Genomic DNA, 19493 nt, shown 5'->3' on the forward strand with positions numbered 1-19493 from the left:
AAAAGACAGGGTGGCTGAATGGATATGAAAACATGACCCATATGTATGCTGTCTATAAGAGACCCACCTCACAAACAAAGGATTCACACAGACTGAAAGTTGAACAATGGAAAAAAATTTTTTCAGGCAAATGGAAATGAAAAAAAAAGCTGGAGTAACAATACTAATAACTGACAAAATAGACTTCAAAGTGAAGTCTCTAACAAGAGATAAGGAAGGCCACTTCATAATACTAAAGGGATTGATACAACAAGAGGATATAACTCTGGTAAACATATATGTACCCAATATGTACCAGAATACATAAAACAACTCCTGGAAGATCTCAAGGGAGAGATTGACAACAATATAATCATAGTAGGGTACTTTAATTGTTGACATCACTGGATAAATCTAGAAGAAAAATCAAACAGCAATCCTAAATGACTCACTAAATCAGATGGAATTGACATATTCAGAACATTTCACCCCAAAGCATTGGAATATACATTCTTCTTAAGTGCACATGGGACATTTTCAAGGAGGTAGAAGACCTATATTTGGAAAATACAGGACATTGATAAAAGGGATAGAGGAAGATATAAACAAATGGAAGGATATACCGTGTTCGTGGATTTGTAGAATCAACATCATTAAAATGTCCACACTACACAAAGCAATCTATAGATTCATCACAATTCCCATTAAAATACCAATGGCATATTTCACAGACCTAGAACAAACTCCAAAAATTCATCTGGAAGAAAAAAAGACCCCCAAATAGCCACAGCAATCCTAAGAAAGAAGAACAAAGTTGGAGGGATCACAATACCAGATATCAAGCTACATTACAAAGCCACTGTTCTCAAAACTGCCTGGTACTGGCGCAAGAACAGACATAGACCAATGGAACAAAACAGAGAACCCAGAAATCAACCCAAACCATTATGCTCAATATTTGAGAAAGGATGTGAGCACATATAATGGAGTTAACTCAGTCTCTTTAATAAATGGTGTTGGAAAAATTGGACAGATACATGCAAATAACTGAAAATAAACCATCAACTTACACCATAAACAAAAATAAACTCAAAATGGATAAAGGACTTAAATGTAAGACAGGAAATCATAAAAATCTTAGAAGAATCCATAGGCAGCAAAATATCAGATATAGCTCATAACAATATGTTCACTGACACACCTAGGACAATGGAAACTAAAGAGAAAATAAAAGGGAATACATCAAAATAAAAAATTTCAGCGCAGCAAAAAAAACCAATTAAATAATGAGAGTCAGTGCATGGGAGAACATGTTTGCCAATGTGATGTCTGATAAGGGTTGAATCTCCGAAATTTATAGGGAACTCATACAACTTAAAGGAAGATAATCTAATCAAAAAATGAGCAAAGTACCTAAAGTAGACACCTCTAATGTGGACATACAGTAGGCCAAGAGGTGTATGAAAAAATGCTCAATGGCACTAATTATCCGAGAAATGCAAATAAAAACGACAATGAGGTATCACCTTACATGAGTCAGAATGGCTATCAACAAATCAACTAAGGACAAGTGCTGGCAAGGATGTGGAGAAAAGGGAACCCTTGTACACTGCTGGTGGGAATGCAGACTGGTGCAATCACTGTAAAACAGTATGGAGTTTCCTCAGAAAAATAAAAATGGAACTCCCATTTAACCCAGTAATCCCACTTCTGGGAATATATCCCAAGATTTCAGAAACACCAATCAGAAAGAATATATGCACTCCTATGTTCATAGCACAGTTAACCATAGCTAAGATTTGGAAACAACGTAAGTGCCCATCAGCAGATGAGTGTATCAAGAACTGGTACATCTACATAATGGAATACTATGCTGTTGTAAAAAAGAAAGAAGTTACCATTTACTGGTAAACATATATGTACCCAATACACATATGTACTGGATGGACCATCATGGATGGACCTCAAGAGCATTATGCTAAGCAAAATAACCGAGTGAGAGAAATAATGAACAACATAAACTGATCTAGAGACAGAATCTAACAGACCATCAAATCTCAGAGGGGAGGCCTGCGGGTGGGAGGGGAGTTGTGGGTAAGAGATCAACAAAAGAACTTGTATGTATATAAGCATAACCAATGGACACAGGGAGGTGGGCAATGAAGGCTGGGCCTGGGGGGGAGGGGGTAGGGGTAGGCTGAGAGAGGACAATGGGGGGAAAAGGGGTCATATGTAATACTTTCAACAATAAAGAATTTAAAAAAAAAAAACACCGTTAACCAATTAAACAGGTTTTTGTTAACATTCCAGCCTCTAAATCATCAGATTGCACGATTAGGTCTAGAGTGGTTTTGGTCCTGAGAGCCACAGAAGTAAAAGAAGTGGGAGATTATATATATATATATATATACTAGATGCCCAGTGCACAAAAATTTGTGCACTCGTGGGGGAGGGGGGTCCCTCAGCCCAGCCTGCACCCATTTGCAGTACAGGACCCCTTGGGGGAATGTCCACTGGTTGACTTAGGCCCACTGCCTGGGGGGATCAGGCCTAAGCTTGCAGTCAGACATCCTGGCAGCCAGGGAGCCCTCAGGGGATGTCCAACTAAATGCTGAGGCCCCCAAGGGATGGGGCCTAAACCATTAGTTGGACATTCTTAGTGCTGCCACAGAGGTGGGAGAGGCTCCTGCCACTACCTCTGTGCTGGCCAGCCATGAGCCAGCTTCTGGCTGAGTGGCACTCCCCTAGATGGCGGCTTGTGCTGTCCCGCCATGCCTGCAGTATGCAAATTAGCTGCCATCTTTGTTGGCAGTTAACTTGCATATCTCGCTGATTAGCCAATGGGAGGCATAGTGAAGGTATGGTCAATTACCATGTTTGTCTATTATTAGATAGGATTCTAAAGACCCGGTGCACGGATTTGTGCACATTGAAAGTAAACTAATTAGAAGGTGGTTGGTGGGGCAGGACTGGGCGAGGCAGGCCAGACACACCCTGGAGCCAACCTCCCACGGTCCATCCTCTGCCAGCTGCACCTGGGGCAGTGCTGGGGCTCGAAGGGTGTCTGCAGAATGAGCAGGGTCCCTCTGGCAGTTGGGGTCCCTTGGCCTGGCCTGCGGGGATTGGGCCGAAACCGGCAGTCCAACATCCCCTGAGGGGTCCCAGAGTATGAGAAGGCACTCTACAAAGCTGCTGTTGCTCGGCAGGTCCTGCATGAGTGTCTGCCCCCAGGTGGTCATTGCGCATCATAGCTACCAGCTCAGGCTTTTAGATTGATAGATGGATGGGAGAGGGAGAGAGAAATAGAAACATCAATGATGAGAAAATCATTGATTGGCTGCCTCCTGCACACTTGGGATTGAGCCCGCAACCCAGGCATATTCCCTTGACCAGAATCAAACCTGGGGCCCTTCTGTCCACAAGGCAACGCTCTATCCACTGCCAAACTAGCTAGCACAGGTGTTAAATATTAATGAACATCCCTGAATTACTTCCTCTTCCATGTTTTAAAATACTGCTTTAACTTTTTTGACATCTTTGGGGCCCCTCACCTGCATCCCTTCCTTGACATTTCCTATTCCTTCATCCTAACCCAGAACACCAGGTTATACTTGAAGGTGGACATCTAGGAGGCCAGCACTGACTATTTCTTAGAAACAGGAATGGATGTATAGCCAGTGACTCAGACAGCAGACACAGATAGGAGAGGATATATTACATTATTAGCACCTTAGAATTACACATTCTTAAAAAATGCTAAAAATGATTTTTAATTAAGTTTTTAATTTTGAGAGTAAAAAATTATAGATTCTCATGCAGTTTTACAGGTTCCCAAGTACCTTGTTCCCCATTTCCCTAATGGTAGAGTCTTGCAAAACTATAGGAGAGTATCCCAGCTGTGGTATTGACTTCGATGCAGTCAAGACAGTGCATTTCCATCACCAAGGATCCCTCTTGTTGCTCTTTGCAGCCACACTCCTCACTCCACCCCTTCTGAACCGTGGGCAACGGCTAATCTGTTCTCCCTTTTCTGTCACTTTTGTTCATTGTACATTCATGAACAGGTTTTTGTGTTAACATATGTTTTTATTTCTGTTATTGTAATTTCTGGGTGCTGGATAGTATCGTAGCTGCATGTTTAGTTTTTTCAATGTGTTTTTTATTGATTTTTAGAGAGAGACGAAGGAAGAGGGAGATAGAAACAAGAAACACCATTGATTGGCTGCCTCCAGCACGCCCCCTCCTAGAGATTGACCCCAGGTTTCTGGGTTGGCATTCAACCACTGAACCACACCAGCCAGGCTGCATGTTTAGTTTTTTAAGAAACTGCCAAACTTTTCCTGGGAGTTTTGGGAGTTTTACATTTTACACCTGCAGTGTATGAGTGGTCCCGTTTCTCTGCATTCTTACCAGCTTTTTTTTTCAGATAGGTGTGTGGCATTGTCTCATTTTAATTAGCATTTTCTAATAACGAATGTTGGACTTTTTTTTCATGGGTTTATTTCCCATCTATATATCCTTTGTGCTGAAATGTCTCTGTGTCTTTTGTCAACATTTTCTAATTAGATTCTTATTGTGGGTGAGTTTTGACAGGTGTTTATATATTTTAGACACTAGTTCTTTGTTAGTATGTGGTTTGCAATTATTTCCTAGTCTGTAGCTTGCCTTTTTATCCTCTCTAGGCTGCGTCTTTTGCAGAGCAGAAGTTCTGAATTTTGATGAAGTCTGATTCATCAGTTTTTCAGTTAGCTAATTTATCCGTTAGCCGCTGCTTAGGTCCTTTACCCACTTAGCATACCAACATAGATCATCATCCTTTTCAGTTTGTATTTCCCCGCTATGGTAAAGATAGTGACTTTGAGGCTATAATATTTGTTTTATATTGGAACTGGTAGTTCACAATGCATTTTTTAATATTTCTACTGAGGCTATGCTAGATAAAGCAGACCATGATCCTAATTTGACTTTCCCCAAACAGCCTTGGCTGTGTGTGGGCATCCCAGTTGTTTGTAATATCTGAAAATTATTCTCAGTGTTTTTTTCTGAATATAAATGTTGTGCCTCCAGGTATTTGCTGGTACTATGGTAGAGAATAGTATTTGTTAGTGTTGGAGTGGATATGGTATTTCTTAATCTTGTGTGTGACAATGTAAACAGGCTTAAGCCAAAGCTGTTGCAAAGCGGTGTCAGTTTGAATCTGTGATGCATGAGGCGTTGCGCTAAGTTCCATGACAAATATGTTCAATATTGATTTTTTCAGGCTAGTGCTTAGCCCGAATAGTTTAACCACATTGTAAGTCTATCACAATAAATGCCAAATAAGATGCTCAAAGTTAAATGAAGTTTAACGAAGCCTGGTGCCACTTACCATCCTGTGTCTGTTCAGTTGCCGGAATCTGCGCTCCGAGACCTCATCGTGGCCACCATTGCTGTGAAGTACACTCAGTCCAACTCCGTGTGCTACGCCAAGAACGGGCAGGTAACAGAGCTGTGACACCCACCCGAGGGGCTGTGGTTTTACAAAATGATACTCAAAAGTCCGCCTGCCTGTGGTGCTAGACCAACTTGAAGGGGAAAGTTTGCCAAATTTTTCTCTCCTGGGTTTGTCAGAATTTCTTGAGTAAGTTGGTGGATGGTTCAAGCCTAGCATGGGTTGGCACATTTCGGATTAGTGGGACTAGAACAGCTGCTTCAAAACTGGCTTACTCACCCTCCCCACCATTAGTAGAAGAGGAGTAAAAAATGATGCCACCCACCAGCCCTTATTTTTTCTTCTGTCTTCAGCTCTTCTCTTGGCATTCGTTTGGCCCATAAGGGGAGGGGGAGGGTGGATATTCATTAGCGTGTGCCCAGGAAGACCCTCTCAAAGTCAGACTTTTAAAAGATTGCTAGTCTCCGATGACAGAAACCTGGGAGTTGTGGCTACTGATCTCCTCTGGCTCTAATAAGTTCTAGTAAGACCATGCTTCACTACATATGTCCAGGAGTTGTAGGAACTTACAGAATATGAAGAGGTAAACTGTATAAATAGTAGTCATAAACCTCTTACCCTCACGTATTTGCATGTCTCTTATTTTGGTCTGCTTTTTTCTTCACGAAATTAATAGCTGGGTTTGGGGGAATCTGCACAGAAGATGCTTTGAGACAGATGTGTGGTTGGAAGAGGCATTCATGGCGATGTCCATGTTCTCCAGGTGATCGGCATTGGAGCAGGACAGCAGTCTCGGATCCACTGCACACGCCTGGCAGGAGATAAGGCGAACTTCTGGTGGCTCCGGCATCACCCACGAGTGCTCTCAATGAAGTTCAAAACCGGAGTGAAGAGAGCAGAAATCTCCAACGCCATCGATCAATATGTTACTGGGACCATCGGCGAGGTACAAGGCTTCTCGTTGGGCTATGAGTGGGGTGTGTTAGTATGTTCACTCTTTTCTGTGTGACTTTTATCTTCATTGCTACAAAGAGAAAATGCTATTATTTTGAAATTCTGTATTACTTAAAATTGTTACTCTAAACTGGTTACCAATTCCTCATTGTCCTCTTTCTCATTTAACTTTCTTCATCCCTTTCTGACACCACAAATATTCTCTGTCTTTTCAAATTATAACCATTGGTTTAGTTTTGTGTGTTTGTATTTCCCCTGTTGATGATAAGTTTTTGACAGGATGGACTGATTTTCATGCATCTTAAGGTGTCAGTCACAATGCCATGCATGACACTACATGTTAGGTGTATGTTCAACATTACATACAAATTGCCTGGTAGCAGATAACCAGTATGTTTCTTCTCCACCCATATTTCCTCCAAGCACCGTTAACAACTCATGCTTTTGTTATATTTCATGCTCTTTAATATTTTTTGTTCTGAAGAAGGTGTATGGGAACATTAAAAGTTGCAAGAATCAGGTAGCCTGCCAAAAGAATAGGGGTTAGTCCAGGTTCTGGATATTGGCAAGTGCTTAAGACATATTGGATGGAAAACAAGAGAAAGAGAGAAAGGTCCTGTAATCAAAATCTCAGTGGTTTTCTGAAGGGTGAGTGCTACACGGAGGTGTTCATTCAGGGTCAGGAATCCGGCATAGTGAGTGTCCTTGAAAAGCGAGGCTGCAGAGTGTGCCTTGTGACTGAAGTACTTGAAACAACTTTCCCTTTTTATTTTAATTGTGTACTTTTCTGTTTGATATTACCAAGCAAAACCCTTCTAATTTTCCTAGAAAGGTCTTTATATGTGAACAGGAATAAAAGTATGTACTTTAAGCCGCCGCCCCCCCCCCCCCCAAAAAAAGAAAACTCAAATTGGAAGCACCTTCTTAAAATATGAATATTATGAATTGTGTTTTGATTTGTCAAGACTATATACTGAGGCTAATTGTGTAAATGTAGTGTTAGTCTTGCTTTGATACAGGGATATAAAGTTGTAGATTTAACTTGAGCAGAGATTAAAGGACAAAATATATTTGGAATAAACTGATGTAGAATGTAGATGGGATAGTCTTTATTTGCTACACTTAGAATCAGTTTTCTTCCTTAATGAAATGTTAAAGCATTAAAAAAAAAGAGAGAGAGAGAGAGAGATTCTAGAAATATGAGCCTGGAGGTAAATGCCACTATTTATAATGAAGAAGTCCTGGGAGAAATGCCCAAGTGCTCCCCAGCATCGTGGCGTCAGATAGCCCGAAAGAGGATGTCAGAACTCTCCTCTCTCTTCCCCCCACGCACAGGACGAAGATCTGGTAAAGTGGAAGGCTCTGTTTGAGGAAGTCCCTGAATTACTGACCGAGGCCGAGAAGAAGGAATGGGTGGACAAGCTGAGTGAAGTGTCCATCAGCTCGGATGCCTTCTTTCCTTTCAGGGACAATGTGGACAGAGCTAAAAGGGTAAGTGTGGCGTGCGTGTGCGGTGCAGAGAATTGATCACTCTGTAGAAAGTCGCAGAAAGCCTGCTTCTGACTGTAAGTTCTGTGAGTTGTGTATTCTATGTGCTATGTCAGGATAGTTAGTTAGAGAACTGTTTGACTTCTCCATGTGATGTATGAATAACTCTGGTCCTGTTATTTCTGTCTTTTGTCTGAGTGAATCCGTCTGCAGTGTGAATCATTCTTAGCTTATGCTTTGGTCATTTGGATTTTGATTTTTGTGCATTTTAACATAAAATTGTGTTCAGAAAGTCAGTATCTATTCCTCCTCCTCCTCCTCCTCCTCCCCCCTAGAGTGGCGTGGCGTATATTGCTGCTCCGTCCGGTTCTGCTGCTGACAAGGTTGTGATTGACGCCTGCGATGAACTGGGAATAGTCCTCGCTCACACGAATCTTCGGCTCTTTCACCACTAATTTCATCACACGCGCTTTAAGTTTGTTTATGTGGGTGAAAAATCATGTGGGCAATTTTGAAAATACTTTGGAAAAAATAAGAATAAATCTGAATAATAACCTTGGATTCATGGTGTCCAGTAGTTGTATGTAATTTTTTCTAAAGATGTAGGTTCTTGCCCTGACCGGTTTGGCCCAGTGGATAGAGCGTCAGCCTGTGGACTGAAGGGTCCTGGGTTTGATTCCAGTCAAGGGCATGTACCTTGGTTGCGGGCACATCCCCAGTAGGGGGTGTGCGGGAGGTAGATGATCGATGTTTCTCATTGATGTTTCTAACTCTATCCCTCTCCCTTCTTCTCCGTAAAAAATCAATGAAATATATTTTTTTTAAAACGATACAGGTTCTTGAGGTGTGCTCTCCCTCTCAGGGACACAGCTGTGCCTTTCCCGTCTCCCTCCTCCTCCCCCAAGTGTGTTACCTTTTTCTTTCTCCTAAGCTCCAAGGGCCCTTCTGCCTCTGTAACTAGTTTTCTGAGCCTACGCAGCCCAGCTGGCTTGCTTCTATTATCTCTAAACAAACTTTCTCTGATAATTTGGGGGAGGAAAATGATCTAGGGTCTTGCACACAAACATTACACACAAACATTTGTGTGTAAGAAACACGGGAGTATCCCGACCTCCTGGAGCTCAGCACATCTCAACACATTATTTGTGAGGAACTTCTGAGAACCATCATGTGAGCCAGAGAAATCGAGCAGCGCCGGCTAGATGCCACCATCCCACTCCGTTTCTGTCCATCACAGTTATGAAAAGCATGGCTTTCTGCCTGCTAAGCACAGCAGATTGTCCCTGGGGACCAACACCTAGGAAGAGATTAATGTCTTCTGTTGACCCCATACGGATGGATAATGCTGGTACTTACCTTTCCCTCTGTGAGAAGTGAAATGTTTCCCGTCACTTCAGCAGTGTCCCCTCTGCAGCTGCATAAAAAATATAACGACTGCTTAGTGCCCAGACGCAGACCACACTCCACTTCGGGATTCCCACGGAGAAGTCCAGCGCCGGGGAGGGCAGCGCCTCCCTGCGTCATGATGTCATCGTGCATTTACGTCCTGCACGTGTGGTCCTGACTATAACCTCTTACACCTGAGACCAGCTAAAAGCTTTTGTCATCTTTCCCCTTAAACCAGTGGTTCTCAACCTTGGATGCACATTAGAATCACTTGGGAATCTTTTTAAAATCCTGATTTCTGGACTTCATCCTCCGGAAATTTTGTTTCTTTGTTACTAATGTTGTGGCCCCACCCCATAACAAAGAAACAGAATTTCCGGAGGATGAAGCCCAGAAATCAGGATTTTAAAAAGATTCCCAAGTGATTCTAATGTGCAGCCAACGTTGAGAACCACTGCCTTAAACGGATGAGTCCCACCTTCTGCCATGTCTTTAACCTAGCTCCTCCCCAATTAAAATTTCTGCAGCTCTTTTTTTTAAGGTCATTCTTCTAGTCATGAATATATTGACTAATGTAGTCTGTGTATAGAACCCTCCCACATTGAGCCAAGGCTGGCTTGTGTGATGTGACCAATAAAATAATGTATAAGAAAGTGTGACCTCTGAGGGTAGGTCATAAAGACATTCAGTTCATATTCTTGTCAATCAATTATTGATACATTTGGATTTGAAATTTGAATTGATAGCTCTATTTTTTCTCCTAATAAGTTAAGAACTTGTGCCCACTTTCACAACTTTGTCCCTCCCCACTCCTCCACCCCCCTCAAAACTCCCATAATGAATCCTAAGCTTTCAATTCTGGGTTAGGGAGATAAATTGTTCCTTAGCTATTTTTTTAAAGATAACGTTTCTGTTCACTATTACTTCACATATCTCTTGCAGTATCCCCTGAGTATCTCTCTTGTAGAAAGTATGCAGTGTGGTCTGTTAGGCACAGTAGATTGTAATAAATCATGCCTATGGAAAGAGCATAAAACAGCTACAGTTCAAGGAATATTTTTTTTAAAAATATGTTTTTATTGATTTTTAGAGAGAGAGGAAGGGAGATGGCTAGAGAGAAAAAGTGATGAGGGAAACATCATCGATTGGCTGCCTCCTGCACACCCCCTCCTGGAGCTCGAGCCTGCAACCCAGGCATGTGCCCTGATCGGGAATCAAACCAGTGACTTAGTTGATGGGTTGATGCTCAACCACTGAGCCACACCGTCCAGGCAAGGAATAATTTTTAAACACCTGTGTCACCAACAACCAGGTCAAGAAAAATACTTTCTCCAATAGCACCCCCCCCCCCCCAATGCCCGTTCTAGATTGTGGCCCCATCTAACCCACCACAAAACTGTCAAAGCTCTTTGAGATAATCACTACTTTGTTTTGCCACTCACTGCTGGGTGAGCTTGGGTTTATGGTTTAACCTAGGGGTGGGCAAACTTTTTGACTCGAGGGCCACAATGGGTTCTTAAACTGGACCGGAGGGCCGGAACAAAAGCATGGATGGAGTGTTTGTGTGAACTAATATAAATTCAAAGTAAACATCATTACATAAAAGGGTACAGTCTTTTTTTTTTTTTTAGTCTTATTCATTTCAAACGGGCCGTAGTTTGCCCACGGCTGGTTTAACCTCTTGAAATTTGTTTTTCATCTATAACCTGGGGGCAGATTTGTTCCTGGAAAAGAGAGTAGCTCCCTTTTCAAAATAAATGTCCTGGGTATTTGTCAGGGTCAAGTCCCAGCTCTGCTACTGACCTGGCTAATTCCTCAGCCTTTCCTTCATTATTGTGGAGTAATGGTGCTGACAGTACCCACCTCTTAACGGTTGCTCTGAGGGGTAAATAGATAATAAGAGCACTTGGAACACCACCTGGAACTTAAGAAATGCTGTCTAGCCCTAGCTGCTTTGGCTCAGTGGATAGAGCATCAGCCTGCAGACTGAAGGGTCTCAGGTTCCATTTCAGTCAAGGGCACATGCCTGGGTTGTGTGCTCAATTCCCAGTAGGGGGCGTGCAGGGAGCAGCAGATCAAAGATTCTCTTTCATCATTGATGTTTCTATCTTTCCCCTCTCCCTTCCTCTCTGAAATCAATAAAAAAATATATTTAAAAAAAGGAAATGCTGTTTATAAAAAATGCTGATTATTTTCATAATGCTTTTGTGTATATGATGGCATGGAAAGTACTGGAGGATATTAATGTATGGAAATTTCCATAAAAAGTAGTAAGTGTATATTTATGGAAGAGTTTATTTCAGTTTCCGAATAAGTAGCCAAAATGTTTCAGAATTCCTACACCCTAACACCTACTCTTTTTCCCACACTCCACTTTTTACAAATAAACAGACTTTTCTGGAACTAACATGGCATTTTTTTTTTTACTTTTTTTATTAAAATAAAATTTATGAAACATAACTTTTACCATTTTAACCATTTTACAGTGTACAAGCCAGTGATTGTAAGTATATTCACATTATCTAGTCCTGCCATCACACTATCTAGTTCAGCCGTGGGCCGGATGCGGCCCGTTTGAAATGAATAAAACTAAAAAAAAAAAAAAAAAAAAGACCGTACCCTTTTATGTAATGATGTTTACTTTGAATTTATATTAGTTCACACAAACACTCCATCCATGCTTTTGTTCCGGCCCTCCGGTCCAGTTTAAGAACCCATTGTGGCCCTCGAGTCAAAAAGTTTGCCCACCCCTGCCTTAGCCTTTGATGTATTGTTTGCAAGGGGAGCCTGCTGTGGTAGGTAGCCTGGAGGAAAGGCGATGCCAGCCCCAGCAGGAGCAGGATGCTGACCACCACCCCACACTAGGCACCTTCTCAGCCTCCAAATAATACTAATTGCAAGTCTTTGGAAGCTCCACTCAGTGCTATGTTAGAGATGAAGTTGCCTCCTGAGATTGTTAAAAAACCTATCTGTCTCTAAACACTACATAGGAATTCAAGGAAATGTAAAACATGTTTTAATATCTTACCTGAATTCTACTGAGGATTGTTATTAAAAAAGTTTCCCATTTTGGGCTTTCAACTGAAGCATTGATTCTCTGGCACTTTTATTACTTAAAATATTCTCTTTGTAATTTATATAGATTTTTGTTTGCAATCCCAATGGGATCTTTTAACGAGGACATGGAATGGGACCGTGCGGCAGTGATAATAGCATGAGCATCACATACGCTCTAAAAAGAACTTTTTCAAAAAAAGAACTTTTTCAGTCTGAAAACCCTATGGCAGTGCCAGGTGTCTTTGTGCTGCTTCTGCTTTATTAGCCTTTATGATAATGTTTAAATGTTCCCAAATTGAGACATCCCAAGAGTGGGTGTTTTCTTTTGTTTTGTTTTTTTTTAATGGTTGGAACGTATCCCCTGAAAATGATTTTTCAGTTGTAGCCTGCCACTTTCTCTACCACAGTAAGAGGAATTTACTAAATGGGAAGCGATTTTGGCACTTAAATGTGTGGATATGTTTCTTAATCACTTTAAGAGTTATGTACAACTAGAAATGGTATAGAATTTCCAATGGAAGTATCTACACTAATAAAAGAGAAACATGCAAATTAGCGTCACTCTACTACGTCCACCAGCCCATCAGAGCGACTATGCAAATTAACCCAACAAAGATGGTGGTTAATTTGCATATGTAGGTGAGGAGCGAAGAGTGAAGGCTGTGGCAGGAGTGAAGACTGAAGACTGAAGAGGCTTGGCTTCTCTGCTGCGGCTGTAGTGGAGAAGCCAAGCCTCTCTGCAGCCGGAGAGGAGAAGCCTAGCCTCGAGGCTTGGCTTCTCTGCTGCAGCCGGACCAAAGGCCTGGGTCCCAGGTGCCAGAGGAAAACCGGTGCCAGCAGCCAGGGGAAGGAAGGCCTATTGCACGAATCTTCGTGCAACGGGCTTCTAGTCTATATAATAAAAGCCCAGAGACCGCTATGGCAGAACAACCAGAACGACTGGTCGCCATGATGAGCACTGACCATCAGGGGAAAGACGTTCCACACAGGAGCTTCCCCTGGTGGTCAGTGTGCTCCCACATGAGGACTGCCATTCAGTCAGAAGCCGGGCTCATGGCTGGTGAGCACAGTGGGAGCCTCTCCCACCTCTGCAGCAGCGCTAAGCAGCAGCGAGCTGAATGGTAAGGAGCGTGCTTCTAAGGAGCAGTTAACTGAGTGGTAAGGAGTGAGCAGGCGGGCAGTAAGGAGCAAAGGGTCCCAGACTGCAAGGACTGCAAGGAGAAAATTAATACCTGGGTGCATTAGAGGGAAACCACAAAAAAAACAAAGGCAGAGAACATCTTAAAAATAGAAGAAAACCAGCAGACAGACATCCCCTTAGAGATCCCAGACGGCAAGAGTGTGCAAGCTGGGCTGAGGGACACCCCCTCCCCAGTGCACAAATTTCGTGCACCGGGCCTCTAGTCTATCTATATATATAAAAGGCTAAGTGTTCATCCATCTGACCAACTAGTAGCTATGACGCACACTGACCACTATGGGGCAGACGCTCAATGCAGGAGCTGCCATGATGCGCACTGGCCATTTAAAAATCAACGGCACCATGGACCTGGCGCCAACAAACCAGGCCCCACCACCACCCCAGAGTGATACCCCACCAAATCACAGCCGACGCTGCCAAGACCCCATGGCGCAAAATGCGGCCCACAGCCCAGCTCAGCCTGGAAACGGTTGCTGTGGCACTGGGTAATGACGTCACGTAGCAACACCTGGCTTCCTCTCCCTAGCGACTAGCCACCTTAGAGTTTCTTCAACCCAGGAACCCTATTAACCCTATTTGCTTTATAGCCAGGTGCAGACATTTTACATTTTAACCAAATGTTTGTGAAGTGTTTTCACATGCCTCATCTCATTTGATCCTCACAGAGGTCCATCCTGGAGTAGGTAAATAGGAGACTCCGTTCAGTAGAATCCTATTTTCTTTTCATTAACTGGAAAATGGAGATTTAGAAAGTTTGGAAACTTGACCTGACTGTAAAGAAGTAAGAAATGGTGGAACTTGAAAATGACTTCAGGTTTTCTCACTGTGCAGAATGTAGTCAAACACTGCTGCAGTTAAATATTTTACCCTTTGTTCTCCCTGTGTGATCTACAATAACAATCTGCTTCGTGTTGATATTTACTGCTGTGTTGTTGACAATTAACCTGAAAGAGAAGTTGGGTTGCTTCACTGGGCTGGAAAAAGTTAAATCAGAAAGCAGGTCTAATTAAGCAAGTTTATCTATATATATAAAAGGCTAAGTTGACTCAGACATGTGCGATACATATAAAGCTCTCGCTGGTACCAATCACATGTGTTTGTTTCAACCTGTCATTGTTGGTTGTGAATTTGGTTGATACCCTATTATAAAGGGTGAATAGCAATATGAAAATATTTCTTCTAATTAGTTTCCTTTCAATGTGCACAAATCTGTGCACCGGGACACTAGTAGTCTTTATAAAATAAGACCATAAAACCTACCCCCAATGAGATGCTAACCGTCAAAGCATTTATAAACAAAACTCAAATGTAAATTTGCTTTTTAAAACAAAGAAACCTGAGGAAATCTCTTTCTATAGAGTCGTAATATTCATTGCCAGGTTATTCATTAAAATATTTTCCTACATGCCGAAACCGGTTTGGCTCAGTGGATAGAGCGTCGGCCTGCGGACTGAAGGGTCCCAGGTTCGATTCCGGTCAAGGGCATGTACCTGGGTTGCGGGCACATCCCCAGTAGGAGATGTGCATGAGGCAGCTGATCGATGTTTCTCTCTCATCGATGTTTCCAACTCTCTATCTCTCTCCCTTCCTCTCTGTAAAAAATCAATAAAATATATTTTAAAAAAAAATATTTTCCTACATTACATAGTAGCATGTAAAATGTATTTTCATGTCTTTTATTTTATGTGTTAATATTTTACTAATTAATAATCAACTATTCCCAGTGCCACTATTAGTCTGAGTGCCAGGTTTAATCTCAGAGTTTTGTTGTTTCCACAAAGTTAAACTGAAAAGGAAATGGCTTTTGCAGACCACAACTAAGCAAACTTTGTTCAGCTGGGGGACCCTAAAACTGTGGCTGACACAAATGCAGACAAGTTGGATTGAGGTAATTACACCACGGGGTTTCCTTAGGACAAAACTCCTTCATGCTGTACTATTCAAGTAGCTTCTGTATCTGTCACCTTTGCACTCCCCTTGCAGGTAATCTCTGGGGAGGGAAGAATTATAATTAGAAAAGAGCAACTAGAGGTTGTTTCGACTTTACTTCTGAAGAACTAGCTAGCAAGTTGGATGAATATTTACATCCACTTAAATGTGGTAAAGTGGAAAATACAAAAGTTTCTCCACTGCTGCGGAGATGAAATGACAAGAATGAATCTGTGCTTTTGTAGCGATTTAGAAACTCTTGCACTGAAATCACCAAGAATCAGAGAACTGAACACAAAGGTTTTTAAATGTTGCTGAACTGAAAAGAAAAAGAACATCCATAAGAATTATGTTCCCCAAAACGTCTTTATATAAAAGAGAAGCCATGACGTTCAAGTTGTGGAATGTAAATCTTTTATTAAACAGTTGTCTTTCCACAGTAGTAAAGCTTTGGCATGTACAGTATAAAAAATAATCACCAACCATTATTAAACCAAATTCCTCTTATCGACTGCATACTAAGTGTCTTCAATGCAATTTTTTTTCCATATAAAAATACTGGGGAAAAATTGATAAATAACAGGTAAGAGAAAAATATTTCTAGGTAATTACTAGAATCATTTGGAAAAAGTGAGCACTGTGGATATTTTAAATGTCACAGTAACAGGGACATGCCGTTCCTACAATATTGCGGGCCAGACGGTTAAGTGGAAGCAGAAGTGTTTGGGTAACTTTCCCACTTAAAGTTTTGGTAATATCATTTCAGTACATTCTGCATCTGGGTTGGTGCATGCGCTTCCCTGCGGATCCCAAACCAAGTCACAAGTTAGAATCATCTCATTAAAAATACTGAGCGGTGTTGAACACTTTGGAGCAGTACAAGCAAGGAACTGCCCCCTTTTACTAGAAAAGTTTCAAAACACTCCCAGGGTGATGCTTGGAGAAGCTGTGGGCTGAGCTGAAGCTGGAGAAGTTACTCTCCAGAGCAAAGGGCTTAAGAAAGAAACGAACACTCTAGGATGGGGTCTGCTAATGTCGCTCCAGTTGGGATGGGCCGTGGCAGAGATCCACGCGTGGTTTTCTGGGCTGGAAATATTACTCCCGGGAATCTTCTCTGTCAGCCTGTACATCTAAAGGCATGAAGCACTCAATTGGGCAGTTGACATTCTGTTAAAATGGAAGACAAAGAAAAATTAGCAGCAAATACTGCAAAGTGTACAGAAAAAAGAGGGGGGCCTTCTATGGCAATTACTTCCAGATAGAATATTTCTAGCGTTAAGAACCTAGCAATAGCCCGACTGGTGTGGCACAGTGGTTGAGTGTCAACCTATGAACCAGGAGGTCATGGTTCGATTCCCCGTCAGGGCACATGCTCGGGTTGTGATCTTGATCCCCAGTGGGGTATGTGCAGGAGGAAGCTGATCAATGATTCTCTCTCATCATTGATATTTCTATCTCTCTCTCCCTCTCCCTTCCTCTCTGAAATCATTAAAAATATATTTTAAAAAAGAGAACCTAGCAACAAACTCAATAAACCGAGTAAAAGGTAATGTTCAAGAGGTTATCCATTAGAACCAAAATTATGTTATAGGATACAGTACTCAAGTTATTTAAAGGTTATTTTTTTAAAAATATATTTTATTGATTTTTTACAGAGAGGAAGGGAGAGGGATAGAGAGTTAGAAACATCGATGACAGCGAAACATCGATCAGCTGCCTCCTGCATGCCTCCTACTGGGGATGTGCCCGCAACCAAGGTAAATGCCCTTGACCTGGAACCTGGAACCTGGAACCTGGAACCCTTCAGTCCCCAGGCTGATGTTCTATCCACTGAGCCAAACTGGTCAGGGCTATTTTGTTTTGTTTTTAAAATAGGTTCATTCAAAAGAAAAGTACCCATGGAAAGAGAATCCCTACTATGTGACCAATTGCACTTAGGGGAGAAATGCTCGTGCAAGTGTACTCACAGTGTTTGAGTTCTGATGGTATCTCGGAGGATACTGGTTGTAGGAGTGACCAGTAGCGCCTTCGTGACCAGGTTCAGCGCCGGGTCTGCGGCAGTTGTCACAGCGCCAGCCCTGAGAGCAAAGGCGTGCAGTCAGATGGGGTTACAAGAAGAGCAGCACATCACAGGTTTAGTGCGTGGGTTTACAAAAGAATGTCAGTTCTTCATTGGCAAAATATAAACAGTTTAGTCACAAAGGACACTTTGATGATGATTTCATGAATTTATAACCTTTGTAGAATATACTTAGGCTGATTACTCAAGAGAAAAGGTGAAGGAAGGGGCACTGTCTTAGATCTGGGGTGTTATTCAACATACTTAGCAACAATGCCAAAGGGGCACCCGTACTTTAGATTGGAGCTGGAGGCTGAGTGCTACCCAACCTTAATAGGTTAGGTGCCAAAGAAGAGAGAACAGCCTGAGAACACTGGGTGTGGGAGGGGCTGAGGCTGCCACAAAAGGGGAGGACTGGAAAGTGTATCACTCAGGCAGCTATGTGCCAACAGGAAATGAGGTGCTTCAACATTTCATAGGGGGTACTGCCACACTCGTACGTACAGCATGCACGCAAGCAGCTCCATCCCGAATCATCTTCTCCTGATCTTATCTAAGTTGCAGAGAGCCTTACCCGCTGGCCCCCAAAGCATGTGCAGGAGCAAATAGCACCGAGATACTCCTTCTGCCACTGTTCTCCGACGTGGTACGTCTTCCCATCATCGTAGCACGTTGTCTCATCTACATGAAGACCCGAGTCAGAAGTGCGTGTAAGACTAAGAGCAATCAGACAGACGGGGCCCCGGTGTGGGGGTGGCTTCTGTTCCCACCTAAATTTGCATCATCACAACCAAAATACCACATTTATGGGAATTATTCGTAATAGAGAAACTGCTGTACGGACCATAGGGCAGCATTTCCAAAAACTTGATCTAATAAACTGAGAAGATGAGATTGTATTTTAAAAGTTGAGCCTAAAGATCCGTAAAGCTTTCTGCTAACTTTTCACTGCAGTTTATGGTCAAAATGCTCAGGATGGAAAAGTGCTAAAGTGCCTGTAGTAACATTAAATCATGGCTCATTTTTGAAGCTTGTCTCTGCTTTCCCAAATCACAAGATTAATAAACCCACTGTCCATTCCTCAGGGAGACTGAACAACTCCACTCGTGCCCATGAATGAGAGCGGCAGCTCAGTAATGAGTGTGGGAGTGCTTGACAAGACCCTAAAAATGATCTGTGGCAACGTACGAGGATCACACTTGAATTCTCCTTTTCCGTTTCCAAGACACGTGCAGCTCATCATCTGGCCGTTTTCTCCCTGCCGATCCCACTTCTCTCCAATCTTGTAGTTTACACCATTGTCGTGGCACCACTCTGTGGGGCGGGGGTCAGGCAAAGAGTTAGTGGTGGGTTCTGACTCACAAGACAGTGACTGCACTGGGACATGTCACACACGCATCTGGAAGGAATGGTAAGGAAGGTTAAAGGTCATCATGCCTAAGACAAACCATTTTTTTGGGGGGGGGACACGACTAGATTTTAAAATATTATCTTTACCATTTAATATTTTCTAGGCTCTTTTAAGATTCAATGTATTCCACCATAATCATATCACAAGAACAGTCAGTGACCTTCATTTGAATTCTCATTATTAAGGTAAAACTAAAGTAGGATTTGAGTATTTTAGGAGTAGAAAATCACTTTGGATTTGCAAAGATCCTGGATACAAAGTAGCTCCATTAACCAAAAAACCCCCACAAAGATCAGCAGGTTTCTCTATGCCACAATGTGTGTCTTGTAAATGAGAAGAGAAAAAGAATAAATCTGTGTATCAAAAAAAAACAAACAAACAAAATGATAAACATTGGTTACTATCCCTAATAATAAGACTGGTTTTAAGGAGAGCTAACAGTTATATAAAGACTACTACACATAAAAGCTAACTTTTTCATCCCCACAGTTCATACTGAAACAAAACACATTTCAGAAGTTTGTAAAACAGTATATTACTTCCATTCTATCAATGTCATTCCTTACACTTTAAGTTAATCAACAGTTAAGACATCTAA

At 42.1% G+C, this 19493-nt stretch overlaps 2 protein-coding genes across 14 annotated transcripts in view; one reads left to right on the top strand and one right to left on the bottom strand.

The window, feature by feature from the left end:
- The window catches only part of ATIC (5-aminoimidazole-4-carboxamide ribonucleotide formyltransferase/IMP cyclohydrolase), a 28739-nt gene extending 20326 nt beyond the window's left edge, over window positions 1-8413 (top strand). For both annotated transcript variants that reach the window (XM_036320027.1, XM_036320026.1), the window contains 4 exons: window positions 5366-5458; window positions 6174-6356; window positions 7700-7855; window positions 8188-8413. In XM_036320027.1, coding sequence (XP_036175920.1) covers window positions 5366-5458; window positions 6174-6356; window positions 7700-7855; window positions 8188-8307 — 552 coding nt within the window. In that variant the 3' untranslated portion in view covers window positions 8308-8413. The remainder of the gene's footprint in view (window positions 1-5365; window positions 5459-6173; window positions 6357-7699; window positions 7856-8187) is intronic.
- A 7409-nt stretch (window positions 8414-15822) lies between these two features.
- The window catches only part of FN1 (fibronectin 1), a 67497-nt gene continuing 63826 nt past the window's right edge, over window positions 15823-19493 (bottom strand). For all 12 annotated transcript variants that reach the window (XM_036319095.1, XM_036319092.1, XM_036319091.1 and 9 more), the window contains 4 exons: window positions 18673-18798; window positions 18059-18165; window positions 17393-17503; window positions 15823-16592 (listed from right to left, as the gene is read on the bottom strand). In XM_036319095.1, coding sequence (XP_036174988.1) covers window positions 16521-16592; window positions 17393-17503; window positions 18059-18165; window positions 18673-18798 — 416 coding nt within the window. In that variant the 3' untranslated portion in view covers window positions 15823-16520. The remainder of the gene's footprint in view (window positions 16593-17392; window positions 17504-18058; window positions 18166-18672; window positions 18799-19493) is intronic.

This window comes from Myotis myotis, unplaced genomic scaffold (genome assembly GCF_014108235.1).
Source record: "Myotis myotis isolate mMyoMyo1 unplaced genomic scaffold, mMyoMyo1.p scaffold_m19_p_8, whole genome shotgun sequence".
Taxonomy (NCBI): Eukaryota; Metazoa; Chordata; class Mammalia; order Chiroptera; family Vespertilionidae; genus Myotis; species Myotis myotis.